Source organism: Catharus ustulatus, chromosome 14, assembly GCF_009819885.2.
Source record: "Catharus ustulatus isolate bCatUst1 chromosome 14, bCatUst1.pri.v2, whole genome shotgun sequence".
In the NCBI taxonomy this organism is placed as follows: domain Eukaryota; kingdom Metazoa; phylum Chordata; class Aves; order Passeriformes; family Turdidae; genus Catharus; species Catharus ustulatus.
This window is the reverse complement of record NC_046234.1, coordinates 11,054,714-11,070,064: the sequence shown is the minus strand read 5'-3', so window position 1 is coordinate 11,070,064 and position 15,351 is coordinate 11,054,714. Positions and strand designations below refer to the sequence as shown.

The window sequence follows — 15,351 nt, the reverse complement described above, 5'->3', positions numbered from 1 at the left end:
TCTTTTCTCTTCTGTGGGGTCAGCCTCTTTCTGTAGGCTTTTATTTCTTCTTCCCCTTTTAATGCAGGCTGCTGTTCTTCCTTCCCTGTTCAGCCAGGGGAAGCCATCCCTCCCCGGGCCTGATGCTTTTCACAGCACTGAGGCTAATTGACAGTAGTTCTAACACAGATCTTAATTGTAACTACAAATGCTTTGGGAATGAAAAGAGCAGCCAGACCTTACAGCCTTTAAAACTCTGCTCAGGTTAAAACAAGCCTTTATAAAGACCTCTCAATATGTAAAATAGCACAAAGGAATGGAGCAGGGATGTAAAGGACAGGCGGTCCCTGGAACACAGAAGCCTCCACAGTCTGTCAGAGTGGGACTGCTGACACATCTCCCTGCCTTTAGCAGACTCACCAGCCTCGTGTGGGGCTGGCCTCTGTGGCTCTACCAGCAGCGTAGAAATACTAAAGATGCCACATGCAGCCTTTGAATCACAGCAGAGAGGCAGACTAATTCAATTCCTACTTTTCCTTGAAACCTCCCACATGCTCTTCGTCTGTGGCAGAGCCTGACTGTGCCATAAGTGGGCGAAGCTTGTTCTTTGCTCCTCACTCCAGGTTTCTGCAGGGGGCAAGCCCAGGTGCAGGTCCCCAAGGGCAGCTGTGTGATGCTGCTGTCCTGCAGCTCCGACAGACCCTCATCCTGTGCACATGGACAGATGTGGGGTCCCTGTCCAGGCTGAGCTGTGGTGGGGGTGGGATCACAGCCCTGGCACAGAGCCACACTGCCAGGTCCTGGGCTTTGTCTGACCTGGGTCCGAGCACAGGCAGAGGAAGTAACATATGTCCACAGCCCCAAAAACAGATGTACCCGTTATGTCTCCATCTGTGAATGGCAGGAGTGTGTCAGAATGAGCTGTGGGCATCCACAGAAACCACAAATGGACTTAACTTTGACAAACTGTGGCAGACAAGGCCAACTGCCATTTTAACACCTTAATACCTTTTTACACTGCTCAGATAGGGTGTATTAAGACTTCAGTGCATCATCTTGCTAGTCAGATATGACCTGTTGGCTTTAAATAAGTGTGAGCTAATGTGTTAAAACCACATTGCCCCCGTGACTCAGCCTCTCAACACACCCTGAATATCCTTGGGAATATTGGACTGCCTTTACAAAGGTAGCTCTTACAAACTGATACCACAGGTGATGTGTTGCTCTGTCTGACACTATTTTCTGGTACCTGGAAACCTCAGATTGCACTGAGAAGTGTTAAAACATGCTCAGAGGCAGTCACCATTGCAGTGCAGTCTCTCACGGTGTACCTGTGTACCTGCATTCAGCATTTTTGGGGTGCCCAGAGGTTTGGCTGCCAATGGAAGTCAGTCAGTGTCCCTCTGCTTCAGTCTGCACAGAGTTGGGGTGAAGTCTGGCTTCCCATCACACAAAGTGACTGCAGTCCAGACCCACTTCTTGAAGAGTAACCCTCGAGCAAAGGAGGTGTTCAGTTCTGTGAGCAGGACTAACCCAAAGCATGTGCAGGCAGGAGCACAGCCCAGATGTCTCACTGTCTCTAGTGCACAGATTTGAATTTGGGAGAGTTATCTGAAGGTCTGTAAACAGAATCATCCCTCTTTTTGGATTACAGAGGTGGAACATCTTATCATTTTTCATTCTCCATGTAGAAGGACATTTCCATTTGCTATTTTTTGTCTCCCTCCCCTTAAGAGTCTGGAGGTTTGCAGCTCCCTGGGGTCATCTTTGAGCAGAGTGGGCAGCGCCTCTGTGCTGCCTGTCCTCTCTAAATCCATCCCTCCCACACTAGTAGGCAAAGACAGAACAAGCCTCAGAGGGATGCATGACATTTCTTGCCCGGCTCAAATGCAGTGAAGATGATGTTTGAAACGCCATTAGTCATGAGTGATTAGCAAAGCTCAGTTGTTGAGGTTCTTAAACCCCTCTCCACTTCTGTATGAAGAAGGGCATGTTTGTGGTTGTGTTCTTTTTAATCGAGCTCAATTTGTATGGGTTCTGCTTATCTGCAGCCATAACAGGGAGAGAAATTCTCAACAGCACTGCAGTTATTAATGATCCTGTAGGGTGCTTAGAGCTCTCCATAAGCTCTCCATTTCAAATACTATATCTCTAAATAAATAAGCAAAGAGAGAAGTGTTTTTTAACCTCCCTAGTGCAGTTAATATTCAGGGAAGTGGTGAGCAACCAGGCTTGGGTGTTGGATTGTAGCTGGTCCACTCTCAGTGCCCTGGTTTCCCAAGGCTCTGTGTGTGAACCCATGCTTGTTCCCTCTGCAAAAACCATTTGCTGCCATGAGGGATGAGGGTGGTTTTTGGTGTTTTCATTACAGTGAATTCCTTTTGTGGGGATGGTAGGAAAGCAGGAAGACTGAAATGTATCAGAAAATTAGTATTTCTATACCATTCAACATTAAAATGCAGTTCGAAATTATTTACAAAGAAATCTGTACTGTATAATATGGGCATGGTAACAATCAGGGTTTTAGTAAGTGATTTTTCAGGGCTTCAGCATCCCAGCTTCACCTCCCCATAGGGACATCCTGCATGAAATCAGTTTGCATGAAGGAGATACAGACCTTACTGCATGCTGCATCAGCACTTATGAAGAGTTCCACCATGTCTACTTCGGCAATTAAAATATCACTTTAGGAGAACTAAAATTCTCCAAGTCCATGAAAATGCTCCAGAAACTAAATACTCTTAGAGCTGAAGCAGCCTTTTCCTCCCTTGTTGGCAGTCCATGTTCAAAAGTGCCTGGTGGGAAGGCACCTGCCTCCCACCTAAGCTCCACTTCACATGGAGCCATTGCTAAGTCTCTGCAGGGATCCTGATCCATTTAGCTTGCTCTAATAAGGATTAATTTGTAAGTACCTCATTAGTTCAACAAGAAGTAGAGTGGCATGGTCAAAGTGCTTAGTCTTCCAGCTGGCTGTGGACTCTGACTACATTTAAAACTGATATTCTGTGTGGAGCTCACCCTGACTGCAGACATCTAGTATTAACAGGAGCTCAACAAGCAGCAGCTCTAAGAGAAATGCACATTTTGGGGGAATTCCTCAGTCAACAAGTTCCAACATCTTCCAAAGATGTTACCTCACTCTGCCCATGTCCTCCCCTCCAGTCTCTTCATTCCTTAGGTGATGAACACAGTCATCTGCAAAGCCAGTAAACATCCAGGCATCCAAACACATTTTCAGTTTTTATATTCAAGCCATGTTCAGCTAGATTTTTGCAGTAAGTGACCGCAAATCAGCTGAGGTTTTCTCCTTGAGGAACAGCCACTCAAGGGTAAAGGCAGTGTCCCAGTACACATGCCTGTCAAAAGGGGCTGAGCAGGGCTGTCACAGGGCTCACCCAGGGCCATGATTTCTGAGTGGCTTTCTTACATGCACAGGCATGGCTTTATCAGATTTATTCCAAACTGTGAACTTGTGCACATACCTTGTAGCTGCACATGCCACTATGAACTGTAGAGAGATATTTCTGGGTGGTTGGAGCAAACCTTGAGGTTGTGTGTGCAAATGGGTGCCCTGCAGAGAGAGGCAGCAGTGGGGAGGGCCAGCCCTCATCTGACAAGGCTGTCACTGCCCTTGGACTGCAAAGCCTGAGCAGTGCTCCAGGATGGCTGCATGGTGCTACCAAGCTCCAGCAGGCACCTAGCCCACGATGCTCTGATCTGTTGTATGAGAAGCCTTTGCCATTTCTGCTTATCCAATGTAAAACCTAAACCAATAGCTAGGAGGAGGAGCAAACCAGACAGTAATGACAGTCACGTACATCACCATCAGATTTACATAAAGGCATATTCAATTACTTTATGGCACAGGTTTTAATTGTATCTTATTAACATTTCCCATTAACTTTTCTACAAGCTTCCATTTAATCAGGCTTTACACCAGAAAAAGATGCCTCATTACTAGAGGGGGAAAATCTGATTTAAAAGATGCATAGTGGTTTAGGCACTGATAAATTAAGGTTTCCCTAAGAACCACTTTTTCTTTATGAAATTTTAAATTACTAATGGAAGGCCTTCTTTAAAAATATCAATAACATGAGTAGTTTGAGTGTTTAAAATAGTGTATGTAGGTATGTAGACTCTCATAACATACTTCAAATGAAAAGAACTATTTTTAGCATTACATTCCACTCACAAATACTGACACCTGCTTGAGTACTTGGCTGGATCAAGGCTAGGGTATCTAAGTAGCATGACTCAAATCTTTGTATCATAGAAATACAAGTACAGTTAAGTATCTTGAAAATCTGTTCTGGAATGTTATTTTTAATCAGGAAACTAAGTAATTTGTTTATCCATGCCTACCTACCCATGGAACCCAGCAAGGGTGTACAGATTGAAGGGAAGGGTATTTGTTCACCAGTGCACAGGTGAACATGAATGATGCAACAGATGCAATTGTGCTTCCAGGTGACACAGCCCCAGAGCAAGGTCTCTTACAGACCTGTACAGCCAGGATCTCTGAGACAGGAGGGCATACATGACACTGCATTCTTCTCAGATTATCCAGGCTATTTGCTCCTCAGGGATTCAGAAATCTGTGTTAACTGTTCTTCAGTGGCCACAGAAAGGGTCTGTCTGATTTCCATCCCCCCAGTACTTACTATCTTCTGTCCCTTACTGCAGTGGAATTTTAAAGGAGCACACAAGTAGTAGCACCCAAGTGCAGCTGAAATTCAGTGACTGATTACTTAGGTTCCTTTTAAAGATCTTGGACTGATCAGTAAAGCAAGAGAACTTGCTGAAAGAACACAAAAGAGAGAATTAAAGCATAGCAAACACAGAATTTATCCAAAGTCTTCAAGACAAATGAGTGGTTATAGACCATTACAAGAAAATTATACTATGTTGGTTGCCATCTCACTGTCCAGTCTGTGTAGTGTTTATTCATCTGTTTTAATTTAATAGAAGTATCTGCTGCTGTCATGAGCCCCTTGCACAGATTTGATTGCAATTTTTCTTGTTAACAATTTTCTGTTAATATCATGTAGTCCTTAACTTCAGTGACTGCAAAATAGCTTGCAAAGAATTTATTTCCACTCAGTCTTGTAATTTATCATCTGATTCATTAGCCTGGGACTCTAGATTGTGATTCTGTTGTGTCTGACTTGTAACTGACTTGGGTTTGTTTTCCCTTTTCAGAGAGCAGATATAGCTGTTGCCCCCCTCACCATAACATTGGTGCGAGAAGAAGTCATAGACTTTTCAAAACCCTTTATGAGCCTGGGCATCTCCATCATGATCAAGAAGCCTCAGAAATCTAAGCCAGGCGTATTCTCTTTCTTGGATCCTTTGGCTTATGAAATTTGGATGTGTATAGTCTTTGCTTACATTGGCGTCAGCGTAGTTCTTTTCCTAGTCAGCAGATTCAGCCCTTATGAGTGGCACTTGGAAGACAACACTGAAGAACCACGTGACCCTCAGAATCCTCCTGACCCTCCAAATGAGTTTGGAATATTTAACAGCCTTTGGTTTTCCCTGGGTGCCTTTATGCAGCAAGGATGCGATATTTCTCCAAGGTTTGTTCCATATCACTCCATCACCTTTTTGCATTTTATGGTCATTTTCTGATGCCATGGTGCATATATGTTGCTTTCTCAACATTTTTATTTTGACATTTCCATTCAATATTCAGCATCCTCATCAAGCCACTATACTTGCTAACATTTGCCTCCAAAGTAAGTAGCATTGCTTATAATGCCATTTATGCATTTCTGCCAAACTTATATTCACCATGTTGAGGCTGTAAAATGCATAGGGTTTGTTTTCAGCAATGCTTGGAGCGCTACCGTGTTTTTGCTGCATATCTCATTTTGCGGTCATCTCCTTGGTGCACATAACACATTCTGCTTTGCACAATAAGATTTATTTTCAAAAGTCACATGCAACAGCACTTTAAAGCATCTCTGCTCCCATCAAGCTCTTACTAGTCTGTTTACTTCCTTTTGAGCCTAATTTCTCCAGTTTTGTTCTTCTTGAACTTCTTCATCCTTCTGCTTACCACCGTTTTGCACATGTTCATGTCTCCAGATGTGCTGTGCTACTGTCCTCTATGTGTACTGTTATTTCAGTCCAGTCTAATTTGTTGTCCCTCTGTTCATAGTCAATATAATCTAGTAAGCACTGCCAGTTTCCATAAAGATTTTTTTTAATCATGAAGATATTCTTTCTGGATAAGGCTGTAATAATGTATGATTGATATTAGCACCAACTTAACAGAGAGCAGTGTTATTAACTATTGTAGAATTATATTTCTTTTTATAGAAGTATTTTAAAAACCAAATGAAATGAATTAGCTCCCTCTAATTGAACAATTCATACCACAGATTTTTTTTAATAACATCTATCATGTTTCTGCATTTACACTGGTAAAATACTTTGGTGGTGTGCTTGTTATAAGCAGTAAAATGATCTAGTTTCTTAGTGATGGAGCAATAATTTTGTTTTGTATGACAATAATTTAATAACAAGTTTCCAGCTATTTTATTTGTTAAAAATACCTGCAAAGACAAAGAGAATGCAGTTTTCCATTTAACTAGGTTGCTATTTAGTGGAAGAGAGAGATCTTTTTCCTAAGTGCTGACATTCAAAATGCATCTTGTTCTCCAGGTTGCCCTTTTTAATACTTAAATCATTGAAAAGGTGCCAGGTTTTCCTGGCCCATATAGCATTAGGAGTCTTGAGTTGCCTTACTGAAGCAAGTGCCAAAATTTCTGTGAAGTTTTTTGGGAAGGACCATGATTTTGTCTGTTAGAGTGCAAGAATCATCCTATAAATTTGTGTTAGTTTCTCCGGTTCCTGGTGTCTGGGTGTGCTGCCTCCCTGTGCACTGACAGCTGTTGGCTCCCTGCCCCTGTTTGCATTCCCTGATTCTGCCTTGTGCCTCAAACCTGCACTGACACTTTGCCCCACTGCTTGCTCTTAAAGGGGATGAGCAGTCACAACATTTAAATTGCTGTTGACCATGTGTGTGCCAATATCAAGGACCGGGAAATAAGCACTGGGACATCACATGGAAAGCTGCAGGCATCGCGCTGTTTCCGCTACGTCTGGTTATTGACACTTAAATAGAAGTGCATAGGATTTTTGGGAAGCTCTCATGTGACTCTTTGGCATGGTCAGCCATTTACCTTATATAATAAGTAGAACAAACTGGCTCTTTCAATACAGCCGCAATTAGTGCCTTGGAAATACCTACAAAAAAAAAAAAAAAAGGAGGAAGATAGCAGTATATCTATTTATTTTATCTGTCCATGAGAAGCTCTTAGCTCAGTATTAATATATGTCTTTCGTTTGAAGAGGGCCAGTTATTTTGTAACCTTCCATGATAGCATTCCAGGCTGTTACATGCATTGTTATGGAAAATAAAAAGAGAAATTTAATACCTTGGTTTAAATTCCAGAAACACTGTTCCTTTGACCTGATGTGTTGATTTAGGTTGATTAAAATGTCAAATTTCTTTTCCATAGAAGGGACTATTCCCAAGTATTCCATTCTTAATCTGTGTCTTTGTAAGGTTACACCATTCACAGTACATTGACTATATGAATGTTTCGTACTGTTTTATTGCCACTAAAAGGGGCTTCATTCTTCCATTGTGAGTTTTGTCTGAATAAATTTCTTATATGAGAGCGTACAGCACTCGTAGAGAGATGCCGACAAGCAGTCTGGAGAGATCACTTTTGTACTTGCTGATAAAGGCTCTTTCAGCTGCCTTTGTGTGGAACAGCTGTGACATCTAATGACTAGTTAGATCTGTCCTCGGTGAGTATGCTGTGTGGATATTCCAGAGGATATATCCCTATACTCTCTTCTCTCTATTTAATAGGAGTCATCTAAACAGAATCAGAGTGCAGCCAAAGGCTGGGAGTTAGTGCATCCCTTGATGTAATCAACATTTATTTCATCAGTTTTGTTCTGCTATCAAAGGTTGCTGTGTTTTCTGCAGAGTGAGCTAAAGCATTGAAAATTCACTTTTGAGGGATCAAAAGTAGATTATTAAACTCACTTTTATGTAAGATGTGTACAGCAAATGGTATCAGGAAAAAACAGTCAAATTTGTAACACTGTTCTGAGCAAAAGTATCTTTGAAATCTCTATGAGGGCATGTATTTTCATTTTGCTCTTTATTCATGTAGAACAAAGAGGCTACATTAATTAATTGCTGATGGAAAAAGACAGAGGGGTTATTAAAAACTGTCTCAAGAGGTTGGTCATTTAGAGGGTGTATTTCTAGGTCCCTGCTTTCACAGCAGAAGACTCAAGAGACTCCTATTAAAGACCATGGGAATGACTTTGTGGGACTTTCACACTAGCAAGGGGAAGGTAACCTGACATTCCTGAAACTCCCACTGCCATTCCTGTGATGGAGCATCTCAAGCCAGTGCTTCAGATGCTGTGCCTGCCCGTTGTGTCTCCAGGGCCAGGGCTGGCTGGGTGTGCATCAAAAGGCTGGACCCAGAGCTTGGGGGATCAGCTGAGGTGTGCTCAGCATATCGAGGGGCTCCACACTAGGACAGGTGTTCAGGGTTATTTGTCAGCATAACAACCATCTTATATCGATCCAAACAACCCAATTAAAAATGGAGCAGTGTGAGAAGCTTATTATGTATCTGTAATATAGGAAATCAAATATCTTTTATGGCCTTGAGCAGAAACAAAATCCAAGCTCTTTTGATAAATGATGTTTTGTTTGAATGTAATATATGTATTATTCTCCTGGAAACTGAATGTGAATTTGAATGTTTATTTGGTTTTTTCTCTTGTTACTAATTTGCTCTCATTTGACTCCATGCTTCCTTTTAAATTTCCTCTCAAGGTATGCACTCTTCCTGTTTACTTCTTTTGAAAACACCATCTGACACTGTTTTGACAATTGAGTTATAACCCTGTTGTTCCTGATCTATGTTGCTCCTCTCATTTGTTAGCACTCTAATTTGCTTTAAAATAATGTCATACAAATTGAGGTGATTTGGAAAACTATATTAAGCTAAAGCATTAATTGATTGTTTTTAATTACATTATTGCACATGTGGACAGGTATGACTTACTTCAGAAAAAGTGGTGCTGGTGCTAAAACCTGTGATTGAGTTTTCTATAATTATTATCTGAGTAATAGAAAAGCATTTCTGTGGTTCACAGTATAAACCGAACAGGCACTGTCTGATTACCAGCCTGGTATACCTGTACTAACCCTTTTTCTCCTGCATCCCTCTACACCAGCCCCTGCAGTGGGTATAAGGAGTCTTCATTTGAGCAGATGGATGGGGGGAACTGGAGTTCTTTGGTCAAGGAGGCTGCCAGGCCATGTTCTTGTTCTTCAGCTCTCTGTCTGTCTGTCTTTCCTTCAGTGTCAACTTTGTGGTTTATTTGATTTTTCTTTTGCCTCATCCTGTGATACCAAGTGACAGCAAACTATGTCAGCCCAGACTGCTCAGTAGTAGCTGCTGTTCAATCCTTCTTTCTGTGCTCATTGGAAGACTCTGGAAGAAACAACTCTAGTGACATCCTGTTTTCTTTGAAGTGACCTCAACTCTTCTGAGGACAACCATAGTCCCCACCTAGCAAGACCCCTCTCTTGCATGTAAGACCCTCGGGCAAGTGCTGTTTTCATCAAGGGATCCCCCCATTCCCATCTTCTCCTGCCTCTCAGGTGGTCTTTGTCCTGTATCTGTCTAACTTGGTCCGTGCAGGTTGCCAGACCTCTGGGGCGAGGTATTTTTGCCTTTCTCAGTGTGTAGGATGCTATCTGAACATGCAGCCTGCCGCAAACCTTTTATTGTTGCAGCAATGGGAGCTTGAGGTTTCACTGGTTTGGAAAACACTTGTCTTCTGCACATCTCCATCCTAGCAACCCATCTGTCCTACCAACAGAAGGGGCAGCTACCAATGCAAGTAAGACATTTCCTATAGGGGACTGCAGGGAAAATCAACACATGCTATTTTATTCCCAGTGCTTCCACTGAATTTATCAGAACACCCTGATAAGTTTTTTTTTCATCTTCCTATTTCAAGATCACCTTCCTTAAAGCAAGAGGGCCTTGGGAACCTGGAAACTCCAGATAAAGCTTGTCCTGCTGTAGGGAAGTAGATGTTTCATCTGCTGGACCTGCTAGCCAAACTCCTCCTCAGTCTGGCTCTGAAATTGTCCACATCACTGCAGGGAGGAGAAGTTCAACTCCAGGCCTTCTCTGAAGATGGAAAGTGTGTAGTGAAAAAAGGAGCTAAAGAAGGATGAATTTCACCTGACAGCCACCTGAAAGCAATAGACTGTGTTTTTTTAGTGAGACATCTTGGTTCCCTCCAAAGTCAGGAGACAGATGGACAATTTTAGATTTATCCCACACTACAGCGAGATAAATCTCTCTCTGAGGGTGTCAGGCTCTTCCCTTTTTCTCTGCTGGCTCCAAAGGAACCCTTATGTGACAAGTTCATGCAGGTACCAATTTATAGTTGAAGAAAATTGTGTCCACCCAAGTAAGAAGGTATCAAGCTTTACCAAATAACTAAAGCCAAGACCCTGCCTGTTAAGGAAGCTGACCAAAAAGGCCTGCACCCGTCTGTAAAATCCCATTCATATGATACCTACAAAGAATGTAGAGTAAAGTAGGTATATTCCTTAAGACATTATTCTGTATTTATATTGCTGCAAATTCCCTTTGCAGCAACTCAGTAACCTTGTTAGCGAGCACAATGCTGCACAGCCCACGCTGAAACTTGGAAGTCTTTTATCCTCTTGGGAGGCCCTCAAGAAAGGCAGGGAGGCCTCTTCCACTTGTGGGTGATCTGGTGGATGTGTGCCTACTCTGAGGAACCAGCCTTCATCTGCCCTCTCAGTGGGAGCTGCTGCTTCAGCTCCTTGGGCAGAGTAGAGTGAAGGGCAGTGGTCTTCACCTTTCCCCACATTCCTCTCACACATTCCTGATTGAGCTGTCTGTTTTTATTGTGTTGGTGATATTTTAATTTGTTATGATCTTTAATGTTGGATGAATAAGTTTTTTTCTTTCTTTTTTTTTTTCCCTGAATAATTTAATCGTATTTTTTGATGGCTCAGGCAATCTCAGCTCTGGCCAAGACTGGGCACTTTCCAGCAAACCTCCCTGTGTGGGTGGGGTGGGGGCACATCATGAGACTTTTGGTTTTTGCCTATCTCCATCTGTTGGTAGGACAACTTGTACCCACTGTCTGGGGATGGCACTGAGGGGCTTGAAGGAAACAGTTAAAGAGGTAAGAGTTTTCTATTTCTTCTCTTCACACGAAGTGAGGACTACAACACCCAAGTTCCACAGATGTGTCTGGGATTGATTCTTCCTCCATTGGTATCAGTAGAGCTAAGGGAAAACATGAAATAGCTTTTTCTCAGCACTTCAGATGTTTCTTGGTCAATATGCTGTATTTGAAGAATGAGCAATGTACCTGGAAATGAAACTCCCCACCCAGCTGAGTGATGTGTCACTGCCATCCTTCAGCCTAGATCAAGTACTTTGAGGCTGATGTTAAATTGCTGTAAAGCATCAAGAGCTCTTGCTGACAGGGTCCAGACCTTCTGACCATTAGGCATTTTGTAATTACATGTTTGCAAATAAGCTTTTTCTTAAGTCCTTATGGAATCCCTTTAAAAAAACAAAAACCAAAGACTGCAACAAAAACTAAACACCGATTTATTTCTATTTCCTTATCTGTTACTCTGTTGCTTATAAAGCAGGGATGTGCTTGACTTGGAATAGCACAACATGCAAATTTCAATTAGCATAAAACATAAACCAAATGAGCCTCTCTTCTCACTTCAATATGCAGATTCAATTTGTAATTACTGCTAGGTTGCAATGAGAGAAGGATACTGGACCATTTTTGGTACATTCTTATGCATGTTTACTCAGATTCCTTTTTCGAGTTTACTGTATGTTACATTTTGGGAGTGGATGCAGTAAAAGGTGCATTTTTGTCCTCCAAGCTGGGCAAAGGGACATGATATCCCAGCATATCCGGCACAGGGAAAGGCTGGACATGCAGAGATAATAAAAATCTTCCGGCAAAAGCCTTCTCCAACAAAGGATTTGTGGAAGTCAGGAGAGCTTGTTCCTCTCCTCAGATTAAATGTCTCTTGTTTTCCCTGAAAGAGTACAAGAAGAGTTAAACACCAGTTTACACCAGTTAGGACCAGGTGTGCACTGATTTTTCACTCTTGAGGAAGGTTATCAGGAGCTGGCTCACAGTCCACCTGTTCACAGATACCTGGAAGATCTGGACAAAAGGGTTGTGCATGTGAATTTCTCTTCAGTGAAGAAAGAAAAAAAATCAAGGATTGTCTTCAAAGCAGTTTAATGATGTGTGTTTTTCCATAGATCTCTCTCAGGGCGAATTGTCGGAGGAGTCTGGTGGTTCTTCACTCTCATCATTATCTCTTCCTACACTGCTAATCTCGCTGCCTTCCTCACGGTGGAAAGGATGGTTTCACCCATAGAGAGTGCGGAGGACTTGGCTAAACAAACTGAAATAGCCTATGGCACTTTGGATTCAGGCTCAACCAAAGAATTCTTTAGAGTAAGTCTGTTAAATCTCCTTTAAGTGCCTAATTTATGGGTTTCAGTTGTTTCATTTTACCCAGCTGTAATAGCTGTCCTGTTTTGTGCAATCAGGACAGGCCTGAGTGCAGATTTTAATATTATTGTATCAAAAATGGGTGGTTTTGCTTAACCTGAAACATCTCAAAATGGAAAACACGACCTCTGCTGTCACAGGAAGGGTTTTGTAACACCAGTTTCAGAGCTTTGGTCTGATGAGCAATAATGCAGTCGTTGGCACAATATTCAGCAGTGAAAACTCTTGCAAGGAGTGATGCTCTTGACCTACTTGCTGTGCATGCCCAGCTGGCAGGCAGTAATGCCATCCCACGTCGGTGCTCACTTGCCAGAATGAAGGGGGATGGGAGGCCTGTGCTGCTGCTCATTCCTGGTGGAGCATTGATTGCTGCCATAGTTGTGTCTTCATTGCTCGCCAGCATCTGGCTCTGACTGTATCTGACAGCTGGGTAAAAATTTTGTACCCCAGAACTGTGGTTGTTTTTCACCTTGGTTAGGGAGACACAGGGTTTGCAATATTTGGGGTTAGGTGCAGGTGCACACTTTTATTTAAGATCATCCTTTCTTTCTCCTCTTGTCAAGCCACAGGCTGAACTGCAGAGAGTTTGGTGAGAGGCATTAGGAACTCTAAGTATGATCTCAGTCCACTTTTATGTCTCTGAAATGTCGTCCTGAAAAGCTCTTATTCCTTTCCAAGGGCGAACTGGAATGCTCAGGCCTTTCAGGGAGCTCTTGATTCTCTCTCAGCACTGCCAATCAGATGCCATTCAAACCAACATTTTTTGTATAGAAAAGGGGTCAGTGCTGCAGGACTAATTACTGTCTGTCATTGATACTGGCCAGGTGCAAGCAGGAGGGAGGAGGGAGGCAAAAAACCCCTTGCTGCTCTAGGCTGATGAAATACTGAGTGCTCCTTGGAGAAACACTCAGGGCTCCTTGAATTTACTTAAAATTTCAATACATGACTGCACTCACACATACATGTACATAAACATCTGATGTAAACCTGAAAGGGAATGCAAAGGTGTTTTATGAAGCTTTTGCACTCTGCCTGTAATGTCTTTACATTAAAAAAGATACTCAGTGGTTCTTAATTAACTCTGGTAGCAGGTACATTACAACAGCTTCTGTTTGTGTTAAAATCCTGTGAGATGAACGATGACCTTGTAAGGGTGACATTAGTGTATAAAAATTTTTATTCTGCCTAATTATCAACCCAAGGCAGTATTATCTCTTCAGCAAAAATAAGTTGAGTGAACCTGTCAAAAGAGGTAGAACAACTTGTTTAGAAATATTGGTGCTGTTTATCATCACTATACTGATCTTATGAAGGGAAGATGCCTTCTTTGACTCTCTTGTTGCAGTTCATATAGAAAGAGGGATTGTATGGGGATGTTCCTTCATTTCCTGAATAGTTTGACATGACAAGGAAACCCCTTCTCATGGAGAGATCAAAGGAATGAGTGTTTCATGTGAAAGGATACAAAGCCTGGTAAATGTGTGAATGCTTTGTTGTGCTGCTAATCTTGAGATGAGCTGTGTCTCTCTGCTGGTGCTGGGAAAAGCAGGGTTGTAAATGAGCTGATCTGTCAGAAGCTGCCAGCTCCATCAGGCCAGGACAGGAGTCAGATGGGGATGGATGAGAGCAGAGCAGTGTGGAGCAAGGCTGTATGGGCCAAGTGGGAAGAAGAATGAGCCCTAAGTGTGCTTCTCTCTCTTTGGCATTCTCAAGGCAAACAACATAATTTCAGTTGTATTAGCTTTTGCCGAGTAATTAATTTGAATAGAGTGATGCATCCATGAAAGTGTTGTAATTAGAGTCTTCTTCATTTGATTTGAAAAGGGCAAGAGCTTTGCCTTAGAAAAAAAGTGTGTGTTCACATAAATACTTCATTGTACAGCCTTTATTAGTTACTTAATAAGATGGTAAAGGTGGCTGAAACTTGAAATAACTTAGAGGACTCTTGCTTTCTGAGGTCCTGCAGCATAGATGGCACCTTTCTGTGTTTTAGGGGACTTGTTCTCCCTTGGCATCTCTTTTCACTCTGCTACCAGAGGCATCAGTGGGAGTGACAGTGCTCTGAGTTGGATAAAGCCATTTCTCCTGGGTACAGGGTGATGCTTATCCCCTGTGTAAGGGGAGTATCTTCCCCCCATTTGTTCCTGGTATTTTGCTAGTTTTAACAGCAGTTAGCTGAGTGGTTCATGATCATTTACTCAATGAGAAAGGCATAACTTGGTTTATAGCCAGGCCATGGCTACACACAGGACGTTCAGAAGAAACTTGTGTAGGTATATCTCTTTCTAGAGCTGTAAGGCTAAAATGTTTCTCAAAGATACTAATCATATACTGATCTTAATGGCTGCTGTTGGCCAGTGGAAGGTGCCAGACTGACAGTAGAAAGGAAAAATTGCCTCCTGATGCATCATGAAGGGATGTCATGTAAGTGAGTTTCAGATCCCCACCGTCTAGTCTGCCTGTGTTGGAAGGAGCTCCTTTAGAACCTCCAGGCCATGGCTCCCTTCTGCCAGCCCCATTTCCAGATAGGATCTCTTCTGAAGGTTCTTTTTACAGTGTGAATACCTGAAACTGGACTGATACCAGCCTCTCAATTCAGATGAACAGATGGTAATGACTTTGAGCCACTTCAGACCTGGGCAGACTCCAGCTCCTGACCTATTTTCCAGCCTTGGCGGTTTCCCCGAACATCGCAGTGTCTCCCAGGCAGACGCT

General features: G+C 42.5%; 1 protein-coding gene across 5 annotated transcripts in view; it reads left to right on the top strand.

The window, feature by feature from the left end:
- Positions 1-15,351, top strand: part of GRIA3 (glutamate ionotropic receptor AMPA type subunit 3) — a 145,234-nt gene that overhangs the window by 96,660 nt on the left and 33,223 nt on the right. For all 5 annotated transcript variants that reach the window (XM_033072266.2, XM_033072265.2, XM_033072264.2 and 2 more), the window contains exons 11-12: positions 5,179-5,555; positions 12,381-12,579. In XM_033072266.2, the coding sequence (XP_032928157.1) occupies positions 5,179-5,555; positions 12,381-12,579 (576 nt within the window). The remainder of the gene's footprint in view (positions 1-5,178; positions 5,556-12,380; positions 12,580-15,351) is intronic.